Source organism: Phasianus colchicus, chromosome 23 (genome assembly GCF_987193195.1).
Source record: "Phasianus colchicus chromosome 23, bPhaCol1.hap1.1, whole genome shotgun sequence".
NCBI classification, from domain to species: Eukaryota; Metazoa; Chordata; class Aves; order Galliformes; family Phasianidae; genus Phasianus; species Phasianus colchicus.
This window is the reverse complement of record NC_143458.1, coordinates 4,638,433-4,664,669: the sequence shown is the minus strand read 5'-3', so window position 1 is coordinate 4,664,669 and position 26,237 is coordinate 4,638,433. Positions and strand designations below refer to the sequence as shown.

At 41.9% G+C, this 26,237-nt stretch overlaps 1 protein-coding gene across 2 annotated transcripts; it reads right to left on the bottom strand.

Moving 5' to 3' along the window:
• Window positions 1-216: 216 nt before the first annotated feature.
• NCAPD3 (non-SMC condensin II complex subunit D3) lies at window positions 217-26,117 on the bottom strand. 2 transcript variants are annotated; one of them, XM_031599779.2, is made up of 35 exons: window positions 25,975-26,117; window positions 25,513-25,667; window positions 24,407-24,569; window positions 24,112-24,296; window positions 23,148-23,321; window positions 22,672-22,733; window positions 22,329-22,416; window positions 20,992-21,125; window positions 20,262-20,334; window positions 19,608-19,733; window positions 19,178-19,427; window positions 18,598-18,657; window positions 18,343-18,426; window positions 16,203-16,276; window positions 15,153-15,287; window positions 14,202-14,422; window positions 12,579-12,770; window positions 12,162-12,259; window positions 11,920-12,035; window positions 11,246-11,353; window positions 10,607-10,712; window positions 10,405-10,512; window positions 9,175-9,413; window positions 8,400-8,479; window positions 7,378-7,515; window positions 6,921-7,054; window positions 6,576-6,775; window positions 5,860-5,970; window positions 5,292-5,444; window positions 4,391-4,557; window positions 4,023-4,162; window positions 3,829-3,906; window positions 1,174-1,248; window positions 1,016-1,076; window positions 217-926 (listed from the first exon to the last, which is right to left on the bottom strand). In XM_031599779.2, the coding sequence occupies exons 1-35, from the start codon at window positions 26,036-26,038 to the stop codon at window positions 815-817; spliced, it is 4,464 nt and encodes a 1,487-aa protein (XP_031455639.2). In that variant the 5' UTR covers window positions 26,039-26,117; the 3' UTR covers window positions 217-814. The 2 variants fall into 2 exon arrangements, with proteins under 2 accessions (XP_031455639.2, XP_031455638.2); XM_031599778.2 differs by having other exon boundaries at window positions 225-926; window positions 4,391-4,560.
• Between the last annotated feature and the right edge of the window lie 120 nt (window positions 26,118-26,237).

Below are 26,237 nucleotides of genomic sequence, written 5' to 3'. Positions count from 1 at the left end.
TGTTTACATGGCATCAGAGGGAGGCAGGAGTGTTCAGAACCCAGTATTCACCAGGCACATTTCTGATAAACAAGGTCTCTGGACAGAGCACAAAGCTATGTATATATATGACTTACCAACCTTGATTTTAGCAAGTTACTCACATCCTGCTTTAATAACTTGTCGTATGAAAAAGAAGGGAAAAGTTGTGGGTGGAATTAATTCTATAACCATTTATTTTCATAAAATCTTAATAATTGGAAATAGCACAGTTCAAGAATGGAAATATTCTGTATAAAGGAACACAAAGGTTGTTCACATGCATAGGAGTTTGCACAACAAATAAGAGGTGATGTAGCATGCAATTACCAGATCTAGGGGTGTGGCAGTGACAAGCTGTTTTACCTTTGTTCAAATTAAAGCAGTTTGAGTGTATCACCAAGTATACCTTCATCACCAATGAGGGACTGAGTGAATAAGCCGAGCCACTCAATTTCCTGCATGCTGCGATAAATGCATTTATTGCTAAGCTTGTAGCAACATTATGCTTTTACTTTTCCAAATGGACAAATTATACATCCTGTGAGTGAATTGCAAGCCTCCCTTAATACTAGAGCTTTCTCACTTCCTCACTTCACTGAGCTTTGCCAACAGCAGCAGCAGTTTATAATATATACGTTAACACAGACTCTGCACGTCCATACCCTAGACATGTAAAATCTGAACAAAAGCAGGTAAGGAAGGACATTTGTCCACAGTGATTTGTCATTACAGAGTAAAAGGACAAATTTCCCAAAACATGATGAAGATTCTGTACAAAAGTCCATTGGAAGAATCAGTTTTCTGTTTTCAGAGGAGTTCTCCACCGGGACTGTCTCAGAGGGACGTTCCGACTGCTTTTTCTTCTTGCTGGAGATTCTACTTTCCACTCCCGTGGCACGGATGGTCTAGGAAGAAACAAAGTCACCATTTATTTTAAAGCATTCCAGCATTCCTTCTTACTGTGGTCACTGTTTCAGATCTAGATTGAACTTACAGTTTCTCTGGTGATGTCAAACAGATAATATCTCCCGGCTGCTCCTCAGCCTCTTTATTCTCTGCAAATAATTCACATATTTTCATATTTTTAAAATGCCACAGATTCAATCATTTGTGTTTTTACCCTCCTTGAACTAGAACCACAGGTTAACTTGCCTTGAGCAGAACCAGGTGTGTGTGTCAAGCTGATGTAACTGACCCCAGCACCAAAAGTCAAGTCATTAATGGTCTCTGAAAGAAAAAAAAACACATGAGCCAGTGGCCTGTGACACAGCCACAGCTGCAGCATAACACTCAGGTGTTACATAGAATAGCCATATCCAGTTAACTGCAAGCAGTTAAGCAAAGAATCCCTCTTTTTCAACACAGATCTCAGTGCCCCTCCAAACCACACGCCAATCTGATGGGCCATCTGTACACATCAGGTTCATATTCCTGAATTACAGCCTTCCCTGTATATGGAAGAAATTAATTGACATGTGGGACCTCGATGGTGCACCTCCTTGTCCTGTGCTAGATGCTAGAGCCACACCTCCCATTGAAGTTTAGCCATCATCCATGACCACAGCACCTCATGAACTGCCCTCAGCACCACAGCCAGACTAGTTATGTAGCCCAGCCAGAGCAGAACGTGGGGCCCTTGAAGAATGACAACGGATTTGAACAGCCCTTCCAAGAGGAACTGTCTGCAGCCAGACAAGGAATCACTTGACAGAGAAGCTAGGTAGAATTTAGCTCGCCTGAACAGCCCATACTTGTCAGCTGTCGCTTTCCTGTCATTTATCTCAGGAGAGATGTCACAGTATTCAGATTTTTCTCCTCTCAGCTCTCTGTTTTATGCTCCTGTTTCCCAGAAACCTTCACAAGGAATTACAGTAGAAAATGCTTTATTGGGTAGGAAATGGAAGCTCTGCTAAAGAACTGCCATCAAGTGAGGCTTCCCTTGTAATCAAAGAAAGGTATTATCTTCAAAACATGTGTTTATGTATCACAGTGAATAAATCTACACTTGTCCAGACCCACTCAGCCATTCTCAAAGTAACGAGCAGGAGAGATAAGGAGGTGACAGACAGGGGGGAAAGACTGACAAAACAGTTGAGTAAGATAAAGAGACAGCTGTTGTTCTCAAGTACAAAATGATTTACAAAGAGCTGCATCTCCAACAGTTTTAGAACAATGCACCTGGGGGAAAAGAAAATGTTTTCTTTTGATTGTCTGTCAGCCTGCAAGACCCAGCAGCACCATGCAGATGGTTCAACACAAGTAACTCAAGTGATGATACTGCTTCATACAGTTTGTCTCCCCACCAAAGGATGCATGCTGCCTTGAAACTAAGTAGGAATTCAGCCTTAGTACCACTGCAGATTAACATTCTTCCTCCTTGCATGCCATATGGTGCTTATGCTTAAGAGAAACAGCCATGCAAGCTTCCAGACAGAGATATGGCAATTAAAGATTTCTGCTCTCTAAAAACATATCCTAGTTTTTTTTTGCACAAAGATCATTGCCTGCTGTTCAGTCAGTGAGGAAAAACATCGAGACAGACAAATCGAGCCAAACAGCAGAGCATACAGGGAGGAGAAGGGCCAGATTTTCCAGTGGATGCACATCACCGCCACTGCTTTGCTTCTGCCTGCTCACGGATGTCAGGTATTTGCAGACTGCCACACAGCTGACTGCCTTATTGGCTACGTGCTGCTGGCTCTCCTGTGTGCATGCAGGTCAGGTATTTGCACAGACACAGGCAAAAAAACATACTCATAACTGTATTTCTAGATTTTCCCTGCCCCACAAAAATTTACAACTGCCTAACAACTGACCTGTCAGACACTCACTTGGACTCCTAACTTAATTGGAATTCACTCCTGAGCAGGGGAGGGAGTTTAACGTAATGAGAAAGAGACCTAAAGGAGTTCAGTGTGCCCACAAACTGACATAAAGGAAGGAAACTCAGCTTCATTTGTAAGACTGCAGAATGCTGTCAGAAAAAAACATACCAAAAAAGCATAGCCTTTGAAGGTCAACTTTTGTGAGATGGCAATTCAGCTGCAATGGATATAAACACAGCAGACTCACAATTTGTGTACTAGAGATTCATCATTATGTATTTTCACTTTAATGCCTACAGCAGAGTAGAAAAACACATCATTCCTTCTCTACAGCTCAGTTCAGCTCTTCCTTAGGGCAGAACATTCAGAAATGACTGTGCAGGTTATTAATCCTCCTTGAGCAGATCTCCGTGGTATCTCAATTGACACAGCTCACTGCTTGCTCTAGTGACAGAAGCAGGTCACAACTCACCTGGGATCTTTTGTTTGGACAAAGGAATCTCCTGTTGTACAGCTGAAAAGGACTGAACCCTGAGTATTTCCCCCTACAGCAGGGTTCTGTAATTCAGTCTAGAAGTGCTAAGCTACACTCTGAGAATTAAGGGACAACAGAATCCTGCATGGCCTGGGCAACGTAACCTGCTAAGGAAGGACAACATGCCTTCTCAGCAATCCACAGTTGATAAAAGAAGAAAGGACAGTAGGTTCGTTGTTATTTTAGGCTGTTGAAAGTGTTTTCATGCACTGATTCAATACTGTAACACCCTGTGACGTATAAATGAAAACCATACTGCAGTGTCCTTTCCCGTGAGATCTTCAGTTTCAGAGTAATTCTTATTTACCACAGCCATTTAGATAAGTACACGATCTATAGCTAATCCTGACTAGATTTTTCTGCTCTTCAGGGAAGCCACACATTGCTACCTCTCTTAAAGAAGGAGCACTCAGCCCAGTTTGGAAAGGGTTCTGTTGGGTTACTTACGTTCTGGAGTGCTGATTGCACGGCCCCCCACAGGACTGCGTGCTCCAGTAGACAGCTGATTCACACTTTGAAAAGAAGCTACATGCAACAAGAAAATAAGAATAGAAATGTTCAGAGACCTCACGGGTCTAACAACCAGGCTGTGTCAACTAGACCCAGGCCAACACTGAATAAGTTTGCAGCAATCTTTCTACCTTGCTGGCTGTTAGCTGTACTTGGTGGAAATGATTGAGCTGATAAAATCCCCCCAGCACTCTTGCTGCGTTGCTTGCTTCTGGCCTCTACTGCTTTCCAGGCAGAGTTCAGGATGGCAAGCGTGCTCAAGGATGCTGGCCTACAGGACAAAAGACAGACAGTAACACTGAAGTGACTTATTGCTGCAAACCCAGATGAAATGCATGACATGAGGGAGAGTCCTGCTCCCTCCCAACTCCTTACAATCTCAGGCACCAAACTTAATGAAGACTTCACATTTATGACTTTCACACCACTAAGAGAGAGTGGACAAACAAAGGAATAGCCCTGTAGAATTGCAATCCCTAATATAAACAGAAACCCATACCTGTGACCGTATAAGGGCTGCTTTGGAACATCAACTCTAGGTGTAGTAAACTCAGAAGGCACAGAGGAAGGAAGTGACCCAAGGGATGAGAGCTGCCTCCCACTCACAGAGGACTGGGCATTATCACTCCGGGCACCAGAAGGTAAGGGCATCTCCAAAGACAGAGGCTGCTACAGAAAGAAAGGAAAGAGCAAATCTAAAAACAGACAAGTGCAGACAACTCTAGATAGGAGACATACAGAACAGATTGTTGTGTGATTGAATCCTTTGTGTAATGGATGTAAATGGTTACTAGGGAGAAAGAATTCACTGGCCAAAATTATAACAAGCAGCAAATAGTAAGTTTTGATGTGTGTATTCTAGTTTAAGGTCTATATATAGGTGCTTCTTTAGGTCAGCAGAAAAAGAAAAGAGCTGCCAGGGTAAAAGTCATCTCATTTTAAGGTAGGTATCTCAAATAATTTGGGACAATTGAGCCAAGCACACTGACTTAAAAAAAGATCTGCACGACTAGCACAGATATAAGTTTCCATTCCATTTAAGTTAAAATCAGCCAAAATAAACCCTTTTCTTTGTGACCCATTTATCATCTTTATCACTCCGGAAACAGAGATAGAGCGTGTAAGCACAGGCAGTGGAAAATTAGACTTGTCCTTCCCTTTAAATTGAATTATTTTTACACTAATTGTTTGCTACTTGTCTTTGGCAAACACGTGTTGTTTGCAGCTTTTCCAATATTAAATTACTTTGAAACTAAAGCTTCTGCCAGCAAATGCACACAAGTATGAGAACATTACAACATCCATATGTATGGAATTTGGGTGTTATTTGTGCACAGACTTTTGTACACAGACTTTTGCAGAGCAGACAGAAGGCATACAGAGTTAACAGCCCCGCCAACCTCTGCTTGTGATGATGAGATGTGCTCTTGGTCTGACTTCTCCTTGTCCAGCTGCTCTTCATACTTCTTCATATCATACTCCAGTTCTGCTGCCAGCTGCTTGTCCACAGCAAAGAATTCTTTGATTTCATTTCTGTAGTCTTGCATCATTTCCTGAAGCAATAAAGAATATTTAAACCCTTTCAGAAATCTCTCCTGACTACTGATTCATGTCTCCATTCAGATCACAGCTGCTTTAAGTGCAAAAGGAAATACCAGTTGGTAGAGCAGAGGTGTTTTTAACAGACTAAGAGTTTAAAATCCAATTTGTACTTCAGAACATGAAAAACCTTTCCAGCATTCAAGCTTTCTGCCCACATTCCATGAGGAGGCTCACACGTAACACACTGTGAGATCTGAATCTAAAATCCCTCCACCTCCTGCTTTATTTAATGCAGTGGCAGTGTCACAACATCGTATGCCTTCCAAATTTCCTTCTAAGAAGGCTGTTCATTCCATTACTGGTTATGTATCTAACACATTAAGTTAAGAGGAGAAAAAAAAACAACAAGAGAACACTTCTCCTTACCCGTAAGTAGTTCATAAGGTCCCTAAGAGCTGGGATCTTCTTCCGCTCCATCAAAGATTTCAGCTCAGTGATTATTGGGATGATGTTTTCTATGAAATTCCTCTTTTGAACCTTTGTTTAAACAAGGCACAAACAGTTACAAGATGCAATAAAGGAGAAATCACTCTATTGTTAAATGAATGGCTTAAGTGAAAGGAATTATGCTTCATAGCAGAGGAATTATCACAATTAAGCCCACTTTTATACTACATGCATGTGGGTTAGGCTTTCAACCTAAATGGAAGTCTTTCAAGATGTATTACTGAGTCCACTTGCACACTGAAAGCAAATTGTCTAAAAGGTGCACCAGAACCCATTTAGGCTCAGATGCTTTAACAATAGGAGATTGTGGAACAAATTTAAACAAATTAAAGCTGCTTTATTTTTTTAATGGGAAATGCATTTCTGATCAGTCCCACTGACCCCTCAAGTACAACAGTCTGTTACAAATCCAGCCTTAACATCTTGTTTTTACAATACACAGCGCTTCCATACATGCCCTCAGGGCAGAGTGAATCTACAGACAGAGCCTGAATAACAACACACATGTACTGTATGTCCTTGGCACCATTACATTACTTGAATAATGCTTGACAAATCTTTCCAACACAGAAAGCTAAAACTCCTCTCAGCACTGTGGACAGTCCTCTCCCCACCCAGATCCAAGTGCCATTCACCTGTGAGATGAGCTTTTTTTGTGCTGCCTGCATGACAGCATTGGCCATTGCCATTTCATCTTCATCAGGCTGAATGTCTTCGTCAGGTTTTGATCTCATGGTTGACAGCTTGATTTCTTTGCAGCTAAGGATAGCAAACGTATCTGAGAGGAGCTCACTGGCTTCCATGTCCAATGGAAGGACCCCATCCACAAAGCATGCTGGAACAGGTAGGGAAGAAGTAAAAATCACTTTAATGGAAAAAGCAGTGCCAGGAAAGACAGAAAGATAACACCACAGGACTCACAGCCTTATGGTTTTGTTTTTTAAACGAACACAAGCTGTTTGCCCAAAGGTGGCCCCTACCCAGGACGCTGTGGCTGATCTTTGTTGTAATGCTGAACCTCTGTTCATCTGTAAAATGGTCCAATAGGAACTTGTAGATATGCATCCTTTTCTCTTTGTTATCTTTTCCTCTCAGAGAGAAGAGAGTCTTTGCCCTGTAGTAGAGAAAGACATTTTATATGGTTAAGTCACATTATGCGATCTCACAAAAATAGTAAGACTTAAAATCAACAAGGAATATCTGCACGTCACTTTCAAGACCCATAAATGTGCTAGGATACCACACACTCCCACAAATTACATGCAGAAGTTCTCCCAGAAGTCTCATGGAGAAAGCAGAATGCTTAATTTAACACCATCTCTTTGAGCTGTTTTCCCCCATTGCATACATAATGTTAAGTGCCACAAATGCCTTCTGCTACCAAAGGCTGCATGGCCATCATTCAGCACTAAGGAGGTAGAAATGTGCTCAGCTGACCTCTCACTCTGTGGGAATCTGTTGTACTTCTCATGCTTCTCATAGCTATTGAAATGGAAGATGCATTCAATGAAGTGCTGGGAGAACATCACTGGATTCCTCTTCAGCAAGAGATGCACCAAGCAGAACTCTGCAAACCTAGAAAGGAAAAAACTTACTAGGCAGCTTCTAAAAGTCACCACTGAAACACAGCAGAGGGTCACAAGCAGTACAGGAAGAGCTGTCCACTCCCAAGTCTCCCTCAACGCCCCATTTAATTCCTGCCCAGTTATACCTGGGTTTGAATGACAATACTAACTTATTGACCTAGAACTTTTTCATTCAAGAAAATCACACTTCCCAGCATCCACAGTACTACTCACTTATTTCCATTAAAACAGAGACAGAAATAAATTTGAGCATGAATGCAGGCACAGTGTTTTCATTACCATTATGAGTAAAGTCCCTGAAACACTGCACTTTGCAAAAAGTTAATCACCAAAAGTCTGGCAGGAGGTGAAAGTCAATCTCAGGCTTGAAGAAAGTACTTTTATGTAGATACAGCCTCTGAATGCAGATGCAAAGAAAAAAGCTACCAACGAAATAGGAGTGTGTTCCACAGCTAAAATTCATGGAACAAGATGCTGCAATGCCACCACCTACTGGAAAGACATTTTTGCATACTAAAAAAGAGAAGAGCAGGTGTGAACATGCAATGATAGGTTGACAGCCCTGGAAAGACCAAACTTCAGTTTGGATGTTCCAGGCAGAAATAAGAGAAAGTTGTCCAAGGCTCATTTGCATCCGGTATCAACACAATCTTCCATCCTTGGAGGAAAGTGCCTCATATTTTCCCACAAAACAAAACAGCTTGAGACTTTGAAACATTCAAAAACTTCGTGAATGTGTACTTATGAATAGTGTGCACAATTCTTCTGCTATGTCAAAGTACTACAGAATGTAGCAGAAAGCTTAAAAAGATAAGGCATAAAGAACAGTACATCTCTGCTCTTCACCACCTTCAGTATTTTACAGTATTTTACCTGGCAATATCTGGATTTGGATCCACCAAGACACTAATAAAACGGAAAAAGAGGCAGTCCTTCCATTTCACAAACTCTTCCTAGAAGAAAAAGGCAGATAAGTTAGCCTGAACCAGGAAAAACTCATGCGAATCTTCACAGAGCAGCCAGGGCAGTATCTGATGGAGCCTGACAGAATATACACTGAGAAATAAACAAGCTATACAACTTCACCACTATGTACAGAAAATAAACCTCCAAAAATACAGTTCTAGGAGATGCTTGAAGCTAAATAAGCATATAGCATCCAGGTTCACCAGACAGACCAATAAAAAAGGAGAATCAAGAAAAATCTGCTTTCCAGTGCCAAAGGCACAGATGCTCTTCAACACTGTTTTCAGAGCCAAACACACTCTGAATCTGCTTTGTTTGGCTTCACATGAACACTGGAGGGGCAAATATTGTCAGCCTCTCCACTTTCACAACTTTAAAACAATAAGCAGAGATAGAAGAAAAAGGTGCTGTGATGCTCAGTACATTCATTCATATGGGAGCAAAATGGAAGGGAATTCACAGAAACCAAGATAAGAAAAGAGATAACCACTGAATAAAAATAATCTTGTTATCCAGCTGTGCTAAGGGTCATTGATTTTTGCCCACCTTGACAGAAAGCAACAAAATGCACGTCTGAAGTCTTCATAAGTTAAGATACATTACAGCTGCGCTCTAGAATCAAGTTATAAGCAATACACCTCTTGGTCAGTGCTCAGCACAATAGAAGAGGACCTCTGTTTACCTGCAGAAGGTTGGTAATCAGAATCAGTGTCTGCTTCCGAATGAAGGGATGTGGGTCCTTCAGACACAAGGAAATGTTGGGGATGTATCTGTCCACCATGGTGGTGTAGCGGATACAGAGGTCACACATAATGATGACAACGTTATTGCGAACAGCCACGTCGTGTGACACCTCCAGCTCTCGAGCCAGAGCTGCAATGCATTTCTTTGCCAGATCCTCATGCTGCAAACACAATTTACCTGTGAGATAGGGATGAGGCTGTCAGTGCTGCGAATATATTCTTCCTAACCTCGAGTCTGAGATGAGCCAAGAGAAGAACTGGAGTAAACAGGTGAATAAACATGAAACATATGCTGATACTTGACGAGCAATCTGCACCACCTCTCAAAGAAATTATACTTCAAGGAGTTCTTCCAAACTCTTTTTAGACCTGTAGTGTGGGTCTCTATGCCAAACTCCCTCCTTCACAGCGAACTATTCCTGTGTACAAGGTATTATTCAAAGCAGCTAAAAAGAACAGCCCCAGCTGTCATAGGCATCGCAGGGAGACACCCACCTCTAAGAGCATTACTAAACCAACTTAAAATAAAATAGCCTGCATTCTAACATCACTTCTTCCTGTTTCTAAGCTTGGTACAAGAAGTATTAAGGTTTCCAAAGCAGTTAAGGAAAGAATTATTCTGTCTATCTGCAACAGATAGGAGATTTGGTCATACCTATAGTGGAGCTACAAAACCCAAAGTTTCACTTAGCACTCTCTTTTTATATTGGAATTGCAGATTTGACCAGGTTTCTATCACAAAAAAGTTTGGTCATTCATACTAAGGAGAAAAAGTAACCACATATAGAAATTCTGATCTACACTGCACGAAAAGCATCAGGTTTTCTTCATCCTCTGTTGAGCACCCTACTACAAATTGGAAGATCTCTCAGCTAGACAGCAACCAATTCTGAGTACAAGGACAGCACATATGTCTGAAGAATACTATATAGGAAAAAATGCATTAACAGACTTGAAAAACAGTCTAATAGATTTTTATGGTTTGTGCAACTTGTTACCATGGATATTTGCATTGCTAAACGCTACAAACAGAAGCAAAACAAAACATTGAGTGCTGCATCTATGTGTTAGAGCTGACATGGCTTTTGAACAGAACTTGAAGCAGAGAGCAAACAGGAAGGGTGGGAATGGGATATAAGAGCATTCTTTTGCTGCAGGACAGCACTTACCAAGAGTGATGAATGCATGAGCTCTGATCACTGGAGGCATGGCTGATCCTCTGAACTGAGACAGTGGTTGAGAAGCTGGTATTTCCTCACCATCAGGAAGATTAGACACTAAGAAAGAATGGGTCAGGAAGGAAAACATGCTTTCTAGGTAACAGCATTGTTCATAAAAGGAAAATTAAAGGCAGAAGGGAAAGAGCCTCACGCTGATCAGAAGAAGCCAGAATGGACTGGATCAAAAGAAAGATGCGTTTTTCCACTTTGGCTGGACACAGCTGTGCAGCTTCACCTAGGAGGAAGAGGTGCCTCACCTACAGAAAGAAAAAGCAATATTGCAGACTAAGGGCCATGGCTGAGCTGCAAATTAAGTCAGCAGGAGTCAGCATGGTTACTTCTCCAAGAACAACTTACAATTCCCTCTGTCCTTTCAAGAATACAGCAGTTAACAAACAAAAAGTGAAGCTCTGAAACATAAATGGTGTGTGTGTGTGTAATACACTAAGCCTCCCCCCAGTATACTAACAACATTAAAATAAACTTTAAAGATCCCTACGCATCTTACAGACTTACTTTCCAAAGTGCTTTATAAAGGGCATGAGTGGAAAAGCAAAGGAAAAAACCTCATTTTATTGAAAATTCATGGGCCATCACATCCTTAGAGCTGTTTTTAAGTTATCAAACTGCTGAATGCTTCCAGGCCAATAGAGTCAAGATTCCATTGCCATACGCAAGCACCTGCATCAGGATTTTCCTGTGTAACAGTTACTGCCATGAACTTGACAGATCCCTCATTTTGAGAGCATGCATCTCCTTTGACCAACCCACGAAGGGGAACCAAACTTACCAAGAGATCTTCCTGTAATTGCTCTGCTCCATCCTCTTTGAGAACTATATTTGAAATATAACTTTCACAAGTGGATATTAAATCTCCAAACACTTGGTTGAGCAGTTCCTGTTCCATAATAAAACAAAATTAATTAGGCACATTATTAACACCTTGGTTATGTTCTGTTTACCGTCTCCACACATAAATCCCCAATTTGAAAATCTTTACATGCATATGATGTACTACTAACTCTTGGCTTGGGCCCATTAAAGAGGCCTAGAAAAATACAGGTATCTGCACCAGCTCTAATGTAGAATAGCCTGAGCTTATAGCATAAGCTTGTAGCTTTCAAGTGCAGCAAGCCTTAGGAATAGCTGATTGTGAAGGTCTGCTTTAGGAATGCTGTAAGTCGACAGAAGGTCAGCACAAACTATTTCAGCTGTTAAAATAAACAAAAAAAGCCTCTGAGGAAAGAACTCTTACAAATTCATCCTTAGCAACAGGAGGCTCTCCAGCAAAACTGCAGTACAATAAATAAGGCAGCTAAATAGAACAGACTTCAGTGGCTTGAGCTGGATTCTCTGTGCATAGTGAGACAATCAACCAACAGACTGGAGACAGAAGCTGCCTTCAAGACTCAGTCCTTACACGTGTGAAACAAACTATTTTAAAAGAAGCATTTTAAGTCACACCTGTGTCTTCTTTGGGACACCTGCATAGGCACAACAGAGCTTCTGCAGAGATTCCACAGCTGGGCTAATCACCTCCAGAGGACACTGAAACTCCTTCAGCCAGTGCTTGATGTTATCTGAAAAGGAGATGACACACAACATGGGGTTTTTGTAGGCCAAGCAACCATTCATGGAGAATAACTCTTAGATAGGAGACAAAAGTAACTGTGCCTTCCACTCTTCAGTTTATCAAGGCCACTCACCAATCAGCCTCTCACAGGTGCTTCTAGGGAGGTGCTTTGCAACATGACTGATGACAGACAGTACATGTCCTGTAGTATCATTGCTTGTGTTCTGTTGCCTAGAAAACAGCAGAGCAGAAAAAATTTATCCTTTGGAAAAATCACCAACCACAGCAGAAAAACCCATGCATCTTGGCTATGTTCTATCAAGGCAGACTTATCAAACCAAATGAAAAATCAAAAAGCTCAATGTACGACTTGATGGCTGCACAAATCTGTGGGTTATTGCTTGCCTCCTAGCTGCAGAATGTGGTTGCTTGAATAAAGAATGTTGATCCAAGCAGCACTATGTCTGTGGAAGGACAGATAGTGCTCACTTGCTCATCTTTACCTCCATCTCTTCCCTGCACAATAGAGGAGTTCAAAGCACACACATACCTGCTGACAGTGTACCAGGACTCGATGACCTTGGAGTAATCCAGCTTGGGTGAAGAACTTGCCACCTTAGCAAGCAACATCCAAGCTGGTACAGCATGCTCTGTTTCCACATGAGACATCACATTATTGATGAAAGTAGAGGAGAATTTGTTCTGCCGGGACCAAATATGAAAAGCTTTGTTCATATAACAGCTACAAGGAAGAAAAGAAAAGAAAGCAAGGTAAAAAAGGAGAGAACAAAACCCTTGAGGTCTTGAACACCACTAGCAAAATCCAACATCTTTCCAGAATAGACAGTGAAGCACAAGGCTGCCATCACTTCACTTTCCTTCTACTCAGAATGTCAGGATTTCTGCTACTTGTTTTATTGTCAGTCACTCTTTCTGTTAGCAGTTCTGATGGCTGCAGTGCAGATCAGTCCTGATGCACTACAGACCTGGAGTGAATGTGTCTATCAGACAGAGGCAACACCAGTATCAGAACAAATCAAGAAGATACTTCAACAACCAAAGACCTGTACTAAAGACTTGCTAGCAGTTTTTATTTAACATCCTTAATGGGACAGCACCAGTTGCATTCTTCTGTTTAACTCTAGCTATCCATTTCACAGTGACAGATTTATTCTAAGATATATCAATCTGCAAGGTACTCTGAGGTCACGAAGTAAAGGTACCATGAATCTTCAAACTGTGTCATAAAATAGCCTAAATTAGAACGCTGACAGTTTTACAGATTGGTAAGGCAGCACAACCAGTATCTCATTTTCTATTTCTGAGCTATTATGCCCTGTTGACTAATAAACATACAACTGTCTTTAATCAATGTTGCGTCCTTGTCATACTGTGTTAGCCCATTTCTTCTGCTTCATCCCACAACATTCTGCAATCAGACAGAATCATTCTATTTGTCATAAGACAAGTAACATATTGTACATCAGAATTAATAAGAGGAGATCTTCTCCTCTCCTTCTATATCCTCTCTTACTTCTCTCATCAGAACACCTCCATTTAACATTCCTGCTGCTACCAGCACATCAAGAATAGCAAGTGACATTCCTGTGTATGAACACCAGAGTTCAGGGAGACTGCACAGGTAACAAGAAGAGCAAATCAAAACACTCAACACAAAGCAAAACTGCACTCTTCTCACCAACTGCTGATGTGTATGTTTGACAGCTTCTCTGTCCTAGGAACTGGCAGAGCAACACAGGCAGCTCACAGCATGACAGCTGCCATCTCTAGAGCAATGTGCACTTTCATTGTCTACTTTGAGCAGAGAGTGCAAATAGCTTAAAAAAACACCCCATAAATTCAGTTTTTTGCCCTAGTACAATAGGTGGCACGTGCATTTCAACTGTGACACTTATTGTTCTCTGGTCACACAGAGGATGGGAAAGCTGAGAACATAAGCCTATGCTTGTATCTTAGTCCTCTGGTCACTAAGCCATTTCCTACTGTAAAGGAAAAGCTGCATGTTCTAATAGGATTAAAAGTTTAATAAAATAATCTGGATTTTGTCCACGAATGCTAAGATAGTAAAAGCAACAAAGAGATCCAGTGCACTGGACAAAGGAGTGTTTTGGAAATGCCAGGAGAGTCCACAATGAAGGACAGCCACACTCACCTCAGCTCCTGGCTTTCTGAAGTCAGCAACGTAAGGAGATCCCATGCCAGCACCTGCTTTGTGTCTTCCCTCCTGAATTTATTGTAATGCTTTATGTGCTGCAACAAAATCTGATCAAGGCATTCCAAGGCCTTTTCTTGAACAGAACTTTCAGAGTCCATCACAACAGGCACAACTCCAGTCAACCACGCCTTGTGCACCTGGACATCATCGTGCTGAGCCTGAGAGAAACACACAGTGTTAGAAACATCCTTTAGTTATTTTGTGGTCCTATAAGCACAGGTAAGATCAACAAAAGCCTAGAAGCCATCTATAAATTCATCTATTAACTTGTACAATAAATTACAATTAGGCAGTGGCATGATGTGACAACACATGAACCAAGAGAACATATTTCCCTGGCAGCACAATGTACAGATGGTATCTATGACCAAACTACCTGGGTTAAATGTACTGCAATACTTTGTTTTGCAACCCTATAAATAATTATGAGTGTATCACAATAAAACTGTACTGCAGATGATTTAACACTAAAACCAGAGAGTTTTGATTAATACAAACCTTATGCTCCATGACTAAGTTACGAAACCTTTGAGAATATATAGAAGGAAAAACATAACAATGCCATCATCAACATGCTGTATCTCAGCAAAGTGATTCAGGTTTTTAAATTTCAGAAGGACAGCAACAAAAACATCACTTCCATGACACATAAATCAACAGGCAGGAAAAAAAAAAGTGTTTCCAGCAGTTGAAAGCATCCCACATAAATGGCAAGTACGTGCAAGTGATGGCTTCCAAGTCAAAAGATAATAAAAAAATATAGAATTCAACACAGCCATAAAATGAAATCTGGTGAACGAACAAGTGATTTGCTGTGCCCTCACCCTCTTAACCTACACTGCAGCTACATCAGGTCTGGATAAGAACTGATGTTGCTCTTTTCCTCACCTCGAGGAGCTCTGTCACAGACTGCAAGGCCTGCTTCCGCACTGACACAGCAGGGTCCCTGCAACGGTCCTGCAGAGTGGACAAATCTTCTGCAGTGCAAGGGATTGCTTTGTGTTTCAGGATGTTTGTAAAAACCTGCAAGTCAAAAGCCAGCATAAGTTAATTGGGAATACAGGCCAGGAGCACCAGGCAACGAATCAAAAATAAATTAATCTCTAATTTAAGTCAACAGGGAATAGAATGTATCTCACTGAAAGGGAAACATAACATTAATAATGTCTAAGTACTGGGCAGAACTTGTACAGAATGCTAAGAGAACATCTTCTCAGTCACTCAGATTGTATAAGAAAATTCTGCATTGAGTCAATGCTACAATTCCCCTTTGAAGCCAACGTTTCTCTCGTTATGACCTACATCTTTCACCTGCCAATAAGAGGGAAAAGAATTGAAAACCTCACAACAGAACAGCTAGAAACCCTTAACCTGAGCTGTTCTCATTGTGATTTGACCTGGAGGGGAAAGACTAGGGGAAAGAGGGCTAACAGGGAGAAGGGCAGTCAACAACAGATCTGTATTCTATAAAACAGTGAAATTCCCATTGAAGAAGATCCCTTTTAAAGTTCACGACTTAATTTAAGAAGTTAAGCAAGAAGAAAAGCAATGCATTCCTCAAGATGATGCTAGATATAGCCCAAACTCTTTGCTAACAAGGTAGAAACAAACAAAGCACCTCTTATGCCTCAGTTTATAAGGAAGTCGCTTAAGTTAAATGCCAATTGACATTTGGAAAGAGGCTCTTTTTCTAAATGATGGAATAAGTGAATGCCAGCAAAAGAGTACTAGAACATTTTTTCTTCCTTGCATTATTTACTTATCAAGAACTAGCAAAAGTGACCTTTTTAAGGACTGAATGCACTCAGTGGGAATAGCAAGAAGCTACAGCTGGGCAAACTTACATACAATCCACTGCAGTACTACAACCTAATTATTTGTTCCAGTGGCATTCTGTGTAATCATGCAGAACAAGAAATCATGCAAAGAACACCATACCTGGAGAGCAGATTTCCTCACAGTGGTTTTCTCATCCCCAGCTCTCAGTCTCAGCAGGGCCATGATTTCCTTTCCTATCCAAACCCAGGAGAAAAAGAAGTTATAACACCCACCCAGACCTCCCCCTGTACACTTTGCAATGCTCAGTTTGTTGCCCAAGACTTTCAGGAGCAAGAGATGATGACTGAAAGCACAACAAACAGAAAGAATGCAGGCTCTCCTTTGCAGCTGCCATTCTGACAGGGGGAAGAAAAATCCAAGTTCTTTCATCTTGACAATAAATCATAGGACATACCACAAAATCAAACGATACACCAAATCATTTGATACACAACAAAAATAATCTGTAACTTCCAATTCATTTATTTCTGTATGTAAAAGGTATCAGGCTACCTTCAGAGTTGGAAAGTAAGGTTTCCTAAGGACATTTTGAACTCCCAAATTCAGAAATCTGTTACTTTGAGAGATTCATCTGGAGAGCCACCGTGTTGCCATTAAGAGAAAGGATTAGTCATTAAGAACCAATAAATATAGGGTCTAAAAGTAGGCTTTTTTTTCTTAACCAAAGGAAGCCAAGGGATTTCAATCTGCATGACTGGTGCTTTCTTAACAGGCAGGTAACTGCAACTGCGCGTTTCTCCTGAGAATAGCTTGACAGAAAAAGCACACAACCTTTTCTTTGCAAGATACTGCCAAGAAAACAGTCACGCTGCTCTTGTGGAGGTGACCAAATCTGCTAAAATGATCAATTTGAGCCAACTGTCATGGATTTCTATGCATAGTGGCACAGGAATAAAAAAACAGATAAATAAACGCTGAGTTCTAAATGGCTGAGAACTAGCAAGGGAATAGAGTGTTTATAGGCTGACAGGCACTGCATATTCTGTAGAATATACTTCACCCTGCAGATTATCCCTACCCTTCTTATCTTTGCCCTTGTGCATTTAGTGAGTTCTGAATATCCTCAGCGAAGATTTATTTTGCTTCTAAAATACGAGCTGTTTGGTCTTCATAGAAGTGCAAAATTAGCACAGGCAGAAGCCAAACAAGTGTGTGCCAGACAGCTTTGCTAATGCACCTTGACTGGCTCTGAGAAGCCTGTTTTTCAGCTATCCTCTTGAGCCTCAGACAGCCCTTTTTGATCCAATCCTTTGCTTAATTTGTTTTGCCAAGTGCCAAGCGTATGCTCAGCTGGGTATCAGATACAAAACCAGGCATCCTCTGCCACACAGAGTCTGCAACTGAACAGGGAATACACAATACCTTTAGTGGCCTGAAGGATATTTCTATCTTAGAGAGCAGATTAATGAAATTTATCAGCAAAATGTTTTGAAAGAAAGCTTTCAATAGAGAAGATAGGAGCCTGGTTCATGAAGATATGGAGAGATCCCACACGAAGAGCAGCATGAGAAATGTAACAAAGACACAGAGGCAGGATGTGAGCTAAGCAGTAAATTGAATTGTCAGCAGTTCAAGAGAGGTGAATAGCAACAACTGAGAGCGAAGATGCTGACAGAGGCCTAAATGTGAGGCTTCCACATAGAAGAGGAAGAGATTCAATGAAATATCACAGCCACGAAAGCCAACTTTTGTGCTGATTTCATGCCATTAAGAAATTAGAGCTAGCAGATTGACATCACACATCAGTCCATTTAACCTCACACTTTGCTTTTAGCATCAGCCAATACCTGGTGCTGCAGAGAATTAAATGCTTCCCTGCATAACAGTGCCAGTCAAAGGTGCTGTGTTTTATGCAGCAAAAATATATCCGTTCTTCATGCACTGAAGAAAGAGGTTTAATTACCCTTAAATCTATGGAGTTGCAAGTAATACAGCCCACATCAATTACCATTCTTTTGGGAAAGTACAAATTATCTGCTTTGCAATGAGTATTGCTACCACATTAGTACAAATGAACGCCAGAATTTCACAATTAAATGTATTTTCCAAATTTAAGTGGAAATAGCACTTCTGTATAGCAAGCATTTCCACCCCTTGATCACTTGTAAGTTTTTTTTAACAGCTCTACAGAAAGATCTCTCCACTCTTTGAGACATGGACAGTGAACAAGTTTCAGAAAACATAATTTTAATTAAAGTTCTGAAAAGCTATCTGAAAGGCTGGTGTAATTGTGACCTACCATCAACCACGGCAGCATCACTGCTGTTCGTCAGCTCAATCGTTCTGAAAGTTGGTAAGGTCTTCAGTGGATGACTGGACATAGCTGGAAGAAAAGTTAAAAGCTTAAGAATAAAAAAGGCATACATTCACTCAACATGATTCACCATTAAAAAGAGAGCTTCACACATGCCCCACGTTTTATGGATACACATATTTTTAGAAAACAGCGTGCCAAGAAAAGCCTGAGACTTATCATAAGAGAATGACTCCACACCTTCGGTGAGCATCAAACTCGCACTGTTTGTGTTTGCTTCCAAGGCTGCATGGTCATAGCCTGCCAAAAAGAAATTAAAAAAGAAATTAAATGAATCGTTCTCATTCAGCATATTCTGTCACTCTGATTTTTAGGGTTTTTTTTTTTTTCAGGCAAGTGATCCAACCACACGATGCTGTGTGCACACTTCTGAACTGTGCCATCTGGCCTCTACCAAACCCAAGGGAGTGCAGAATGCCAATCACAAAGAAACGAATTTAGCAGAGGCAAAAGGCAACTCAAGATTTAATCAACCCTCAGACAAAAATTAACTTTTTTAATTGTACAATTTCTGTTCTCAGTAAACATCCGTCAAAGGTATCTCACAGAGTAACCTATTCAGAACATGTACACAAAATAAGCACCTTCCAAATGTAAGGCTACAAGTAAGACACACATATTACTTTCCTTTATGGCAAACACCAAGGGTGCTCTGTGCAGGTATTACAGATCCTGACCACCAGTTTTACTGTCTCCCAGGAATTATCCCCCACACAGTTTGAGAAATATTTCAACCATGTAAATTACTGATAGTGCTTACTTTGCAGCAAGTCCTGTATACTATCCAAAGTAGCAGCAGCTTTCATTTCCAGACAGTGGGCAAAACTGCTTAGAGCTTTGCTACGAACTACAGGTGCCCTGTCTGAGCAGCGGCCAAAGACCATGACCTGCACTAAGAACTTATGCTTCAGAAACCTCTGGTGATCCAGCGACAGGGAGGAGTCCAGGTTTCTCTCAGGCACGTCCAACAAAGCTAAAGCTACATCAAGTGCAAACACTCTGTAAGAAATCTGAAGAAATAAGCACACAAGGCAATTTGTTAATGTATAAAACAGATGTAGGTGTTACCTACTCAGCCCACCTGCCTCTAGCTAGCAGCAATAACAGCCCTATTCAGGACTGATACTAAACTTGCCATCTTCAAAGTATTACCGTAGCTGAAGCCTGGGACATTGAGGAGATGTACTTACTTTTGTGTGGAGTGAGTATTTATAAAGCCAAGCAATGAAGTCAGCAAACTCCATACATGGGAGTTTATTCAGCAAATTCACCAAAGCCTGAGCAGCATACGTGCGATAATCAGCTTTATCTGGCACCTGAAAAGCAAGAGCAGTTTGCACTGTGATATTCCAACGCTCTGTTGCAGAAGCCAGAAGATGTTATAGGCCTTAAGAGAAACATTTATTTAATGGGGGCAATGTGGCACATTCAGCAAGCACTGGGACAGCAATTCCAAATTCCTTGGTCACTGCTTCAACAGTCACTACAGACAGTGCAAATCCCCCAAAGCAAAGGTGGAGCTTGATTAAATCCAGAAGCAATGTTTCTACATGGGAGTACAGATAGTTACCTCAGCAGAGAGCTCTCATAATCCTCATTTTCCCCTAATAAGAGGGTTAAAAGTAACTGCACGTTTTGGAAAAGTCAGAAATGGGACACAACTAATTGTAGCGGAGGTGGAGCAGTGTCAGCACTCTCACAGGATGTAACACAATCAAGCTGTTAATACATTTGACAAGGAAAATCTTTTCCTTTCCTTATAAAACACCATGGAAACAGATTTCCTAATTATTGCACTTACTGCCAAAGTTCTTCAGCTCAATATACACCAAAACTTACCGTACCTTGGTACAGATATGTTGCAGTAATATTCGAAGAACAGGGAAGGCAGCTTCCTTCAGCTCCTCGACTACTGCACTGCAGAGGAAAAAAACAAGCACATTTAAGTAAGGCTGTTTTTATAACAGCAAAAATCAAGTGTAGGGCATTCCTTTTGAAATGCATTTTGAAAGTCAGGAAGAGGGCATATTCAGGAGTCATGATTGCTGGTGTAGGAGACACGGTCAGAGAGCAGACCTTACCTTCTACACTAACCTGACATTTCAGACAGAAAACATTTCTTCCAATACTTTTCTACAAGTAGAGGGCAGTATGAAAAGCTGCTTTATTCTCAGTCTACTTACTGAACGCTGTCTGGGGATCTCTACACCAACTGTGTTTTTGAACAACATGGATCCTCACACAGGAGGATAACAAACAAAAGCAAAACATATCCTTAAGCAAGAGACAGCAAAGAGCTAAAGAGAAGTGACCTGCATGTTAATAAAAAGCAAAACACAGAAGGTATGTTCCCTCCACTCACTGTCAATTCACTGTGTAGCAGCTCCTCATTTCCCCTCCAACAACAAGTTCAGTAAATTTAAAGAAATTTTAATTAAATCTTAATTGCGCAAACAACATCAAAGTCATTCTCAGTTTGTCTCATCCCTTTATCAACCAAAGAGTAAAGCAAAGGCAGCTAGAAGAAAAAGCAGACCTACCCAGGAAGGGTAGTGCCAGAGCTTTGTACTTCACCTGATGAATTTTACAGCCTGATTCCTGGCACTGATCACAGCTGATGTGATTGCAAGGACTGCATGTCTGGAACCTGCACCACCTTGCACCATTAGAATGACACTGAGGATTCGTTGGAAGATGCAGCGAAGAATCTGGAAGGGAAAGGTTATCTTCAGGTTCATCTTCAGCAGCAAGATGGATTTTCATCTATCTTGAGCAGAGCAGATAGATAAGCACTCTTAACCATATTTATGAAATAACTCTGAACCAAACAATAGCACCTGACAAACTATGACCTCTGGTGGAATAATGCAGGGAGGACCCAATAATACAAGAAACATCTTTCCTAGTGTGTTTTACCACCACATGCATGTGAATGTTTGGAGTTTCCACCTTGCACTTCAGGGACCACAGCATGCCTCGTCATCCTGACACTCACTGAGCAGCCTAACAGGAGAGACAGGGAAGATGCAGCAGATCTGAAAGAGGGAGCTATTGGCTCTTCCTCATACTACAAATGTAAGACATTCTGAGAAGCTGCACTGAGAAACAGAGGTAGTTGAAATACACAAGGTTTCCTGGCTACTGAAGCTGGACAGCTACTAAGGCAAGTATACCAGGTTAGCATGTACTCAGCTCCAGGCTTTCTTGACTAGATGGCCAACAGCACCCTGGCTTCCTAGCTCAAAACTAGTTCAGATGGGATTATGCTGATTCCAAAGCATAGCAGTACATTCACACCCACAGTTCAAAAGCTTCATCTCCTAAGAGCAGCACACAGATAAGCAGGAGATGACACAGCATGCTTGATAATTTAACAAAATAAAAATGTAAAGCTGCAGACAGATTTCTGGTAGAACTGGATGTTGCATGACAACAATATTCTCTGAATTAGCATCAGTCCTGCTTATAATTATTTGAGCAGAACACTTCCCTACTTCCCATCATGCTTCACTGCACAATCCAACCCCACAGCACAACAGCCAACAGTGCTGGAGCTCCACCTAGCAGAAAACAAAAAAATTTCAGGCAAAGGCAGTACCTTGGAATTCTCCGTATTAAGAATCTGAGATCTAATGCCACTGCAGCTGTTCTTTGTTTTCAATTCACTTGGCAAGAGTCATTAAAGCACAGAACGTAATGCACATGAAATGCATCATCCAACAAGTCAAAGAAATAAGCATCGGGGTAGAAAAAAAGTCACAATCTTGTTACTGACCCAGCAAACATACATACAAATACATAAATACAATGTAAAATAAAAACATGCAAGCCAAACAACATGCAGAGAATGAAAGAAACATCTGCTTTTCAATAGAGCAGTGAGAACTCTAAAGATTTGGCCCAAATTTTACCTCATTTTCTGTGCCATGTAAAGGTGAACACAATAACCACAGTCCATGGTAGGCCAGCTCAGGGACATACTTGGCATGAGTAATGTTCCTAAACAAAGGAAGGCAGAGATATCTTCATCTGTCACGTGAAAAACATTTACTACAACTAAACATGGTCATTGACTGGCAAACATTCAATATTCACTAAATGTTGTTTACTGTTAGCTAGGTGGAACACATCCTAATTATCTCGAGTAAAAGAAATCAATGCTTTCATTTTGGTATAAGCAAGATAATAACAACACAAGCATTGAGGGCTTTACTTTTTAAAGCAATGTTTAAACAGTCAGAATCAATTGCTCACATTGTTGCTGAAAACTCAAACTCGCGTTCCACTGGCTCAAAGTTTGTCATTTCAACAAAAGTCTGCAAGGAAAGAAAGCCAAACTTAGCTAATTCACATGAGGACAAGCTGTGCAGGTCTGCTTGGATGCCAGAACAGAGAACATGAGCCTTTCTAGCTTTGAAACCACCACCCCTCAGTCAGAACAGAACATAAGCAGACTCCAAAGCCTGCAGGCTCAATACTTTGCATCTCTCCCCCAGCTACAGGGAGAGTTGATACCTTATAATGGAACACTAACTGCCCAGCTTGCAGTAGCCAGCAAATGCTAAGCATGAGGGACAGCCACAGAGCAGGCAACCTGCCTGAGCTTCACAAATAGCAGTCTATTTGGGGGAGCAGCTTATGAAAGGCAGCACTGCCCACGTTATGGCCATACAGTGTTCTGCACTGACTCTGCTGGGGGACATAACATTCTGCTCAAGGAATCTCATTACCTGCAGGCAGTTCTGGAAGCACTGAGGTTTTTCTTTTAGGGAGAACTTAGGTAGAAACCTTAAGAAGTTTTTTAAAAGAAGGAAGATCGCTTTGCGAATTTGAAGAAGATCATCTGTTGAAAAGTAAACGTTCTCAAGATCCTCTTCCTCCTCCTCTTCAAATACCTCTTCGATCTATATTGGTAGATAAGAGAAACAGAATCATCCCATCCCACAGCACTGACAGATCTCTCTTGCACATTTTGGTGCTTCCCGGAATTCCCAGGCTAGGTCCTGCAATACCTCATATCCAAAACTAGTAGCAAAACAGACAACAGGATGAAAGTTGGATACAAGAAAGCTCCAGCAGAGCTTATTCTCATTGCAGAGGTTTTAAAAGATAAAAGTCCTTCAGAACCAGAGACAGCAACCTCAGTTCTAATCTGACACCTGGAAATTCATCCCATAGTGATTTCCATTCTATTTACTCCATACTTTCCTTTCCTTGCTTGTTCTCAGGATTTCTGTGAAATCCTCAGTGCCACTTAGAAAAACAAACATACAAACACCAAAATTGTCAGCTGAGTACAGCTAACCACAGCACTTAGCCCTCATCACCCCACCAGTAAGGAAACTCAGCTGCTGTTTGTAACCCTGTTGAGTTTCCTGAAGATGATACCAATTAGTTTCTCCCTCTGCTACTGAATTGTCTAACAGCACATCAGACATACAAGCTTTATTTTTCTATTAGTCAGCAGCCAAAGAACTGCAGCTGATGTTGAATCATCACATCTCTAGAAATTCCTAATAATAGGTAGGGGATTGAGAGCATGGATCAACAGCTGAATAAAAGGTTAAGAGGAAAAAAAAAAACAAGGGCTGAAAAAGCAAGGAAAAGTATTACACTGACCTAGAACTGAAATAGCTTGCCAATGATTTGCTTGCTAATAGAGATCTGTATCTGAAGATTACACAAACATCTTACACTGGAGGTGCCATTCTTGTTTGCCATTCCTCTTCTTCTGTTTCTTCTTGCATTGGTCTGAGAGTTTTCAGCATGCACCTTCTTCCTCTTCCTCATCAGATTTTGTCCCTGAGGCCAGCATTTTGTCAGGGTTTGAAGACATTTATCAAACATCACGTCATGGAACATCTGATGAGCTATACTGCCTGTGAGGAAAAGGAAATGTGAGCAATCTTCTGGACACAAAGAGTATTAACCCCTTCCAAGAACAAACGATGCCTCATTCAACAATAAGGAGGTGAATCCCTTCACTCACCTGGAATTTCAAGCAGTAAGAAGTACAACCCAGCTGCATGGAGAGCATAAACCCTCTGTTGTGCATTGGCTCTTTTATTCAGGCCTGTTTGGACAAAGTGGTGCCACACAGCCACAAGGGCATTACGAGAGAGGTTGTTTTCAACAAACAAGCGCCAGATATTCTAAAAGAAAATACAAGAGCAACAGTAAGAAATCCAATGATAACATAGCTCTCTACAAGGATATCCACAAAGAAAAGACCTTAATTAAATGACTGCAAGAAAAGTGTTTATTCAGGGAACAGACTAGTTTAAAAAAAGACTAACTAAATTTCTCTTAAATAAGCCAAACCATTAAAAAAAAATCTCCTTCCATGTGTGTAATGCTATAATGTGATGTAAAGTACAGCAATAATAGCAGGGTGGCAAAGTCTCGGGCTGCAGCAAATGAGGACAAGCCTAAATGCAGCAGCTGTGGATACAGAAACAAAGGAAAAATATTTGCTTACCTTTGGAAGGCCTCAGGTAGGCAGGGATCTATATAAAGATCCCCTTGCCTCTACTGCTAACACTTAAATGAGCTCTGGGAAGGGGTGGATCCTGGCTCCACCCCTTCTGGTCACTCAGCAGCACTGCATGCACCTGAGCTCCCCTGGGTTGGCCCTGCCTTCCCACCAGGTGCTCCATCACTGCTTCAAGCTGTGACTCAGCATTTCTACTACACACGTTAGAATGCACAGGCAGAATGTAAGAAATTCAGGTAAAGTATGCCCAGAATCCTTTCTCATGCTCTATTGTAACAAACTACAGAAGAGGGCTGCTCTGAAAATAACACCTCCTATGTTCCTTCTTATAACACCTTCTTATGTTGGCCCCCAACATCAGAGGCAGATGTTGGTGGTATGGTTGCAGAGGCTGAACCTTCCCATCCCAATTTCAGTAGACCGTGTTTGTATATATATTTTAACACACAAATTAGCTCCATCTAAAAGATGCCGGTGAGTATGTCAGATGAGAGCCTGATGGTAGAATATTGCTGTGAAATACAAGACAGGGCAAACCGAGCAACAGAAAGGCATAGAGCCTCTGCTGAGCAGCACAGCCCGCTGCCATCCATCCACCTCACCCCTCTGCTCTTGTCATCCCCAGTGGCAAACGGTGTGAGCGCCTGGTACAGAGAACTGAAGGCGCGCAGCCCATCCTCTGTGATCTCCTCTTCAATGCGGGGATCCAACGGTTCCGTCTCCGTGAAATCCAGGTCCCAGACCGTGCTCACCCACACTGGGAGAAAAACAGGTTTAAGCAAATCAGACAAGCAGTTTTTAGGCAAACACTTCAAGCAAACGGAGAGCACAGCAGCCACACGGAGCGGCGGCTCAGGGCACCAACACCATAACCCCCCAACGCCACCCCCCTCAGCGCTCACTGAGGCCCGAAAGCCGCACGCATCGCCCCCAGACACCACCGCCACAGAGACAGCCCTTCCCATTTCCTCTCACGGTGACGTCCGACCTCATATCGCTCTCCCTTCCCCCCGTATGGCCGCTCCGGCCCCCAGCCCACCGTTACCCCACCGCCACCCGCTCACCCTCACGGACGTCCCGCAGACGCCACTCCGCCACAACGCGCGCCACTTCAGCCTCCGCCGCCATCGCGCCGCCGCGCTTCGAACTGACCAATCGCGCGCCGCCTCCCGCGGCAGCCAATCCCAGCGCTTCCGCCTTCAGCGCGCCTGCGCGCTGCGCGCACCGGAAGCGCGACACCACGGGGCCGCGCGGCGCACGCGCACAGAGGGAGCGGGCGGGGAGCGCGCCGCGATTCCCGGCCCCGAGCGGGCGGCGCATGCGCGGT

Bases quoted from the DNA above. Each gene is read 5' to 3' on its own strand.
- NCAPD3 (XM_031599778.2), bottom strand. From the start codon at position 26,038: ATGGCGGCGGAGGCTGAAGTGGCGCGCGTTGTGGCGGAGTGGCGTCTG. The intron at 21,126-22,328 runs GTAAAATTTGGG...TTTCCCTTCCAG, and splicing joins TACATGGCACAGAAAATGAG to ATTCTTCGCTGCATCTTCCA. The intron at 10,713-11,245 runs GTAAGTTTGGTT...TTCTTTCTGTAG, and splicing joins AATTACAGGAAGATCTCTTG to GTGAGGCACCTCTTCCTCCT.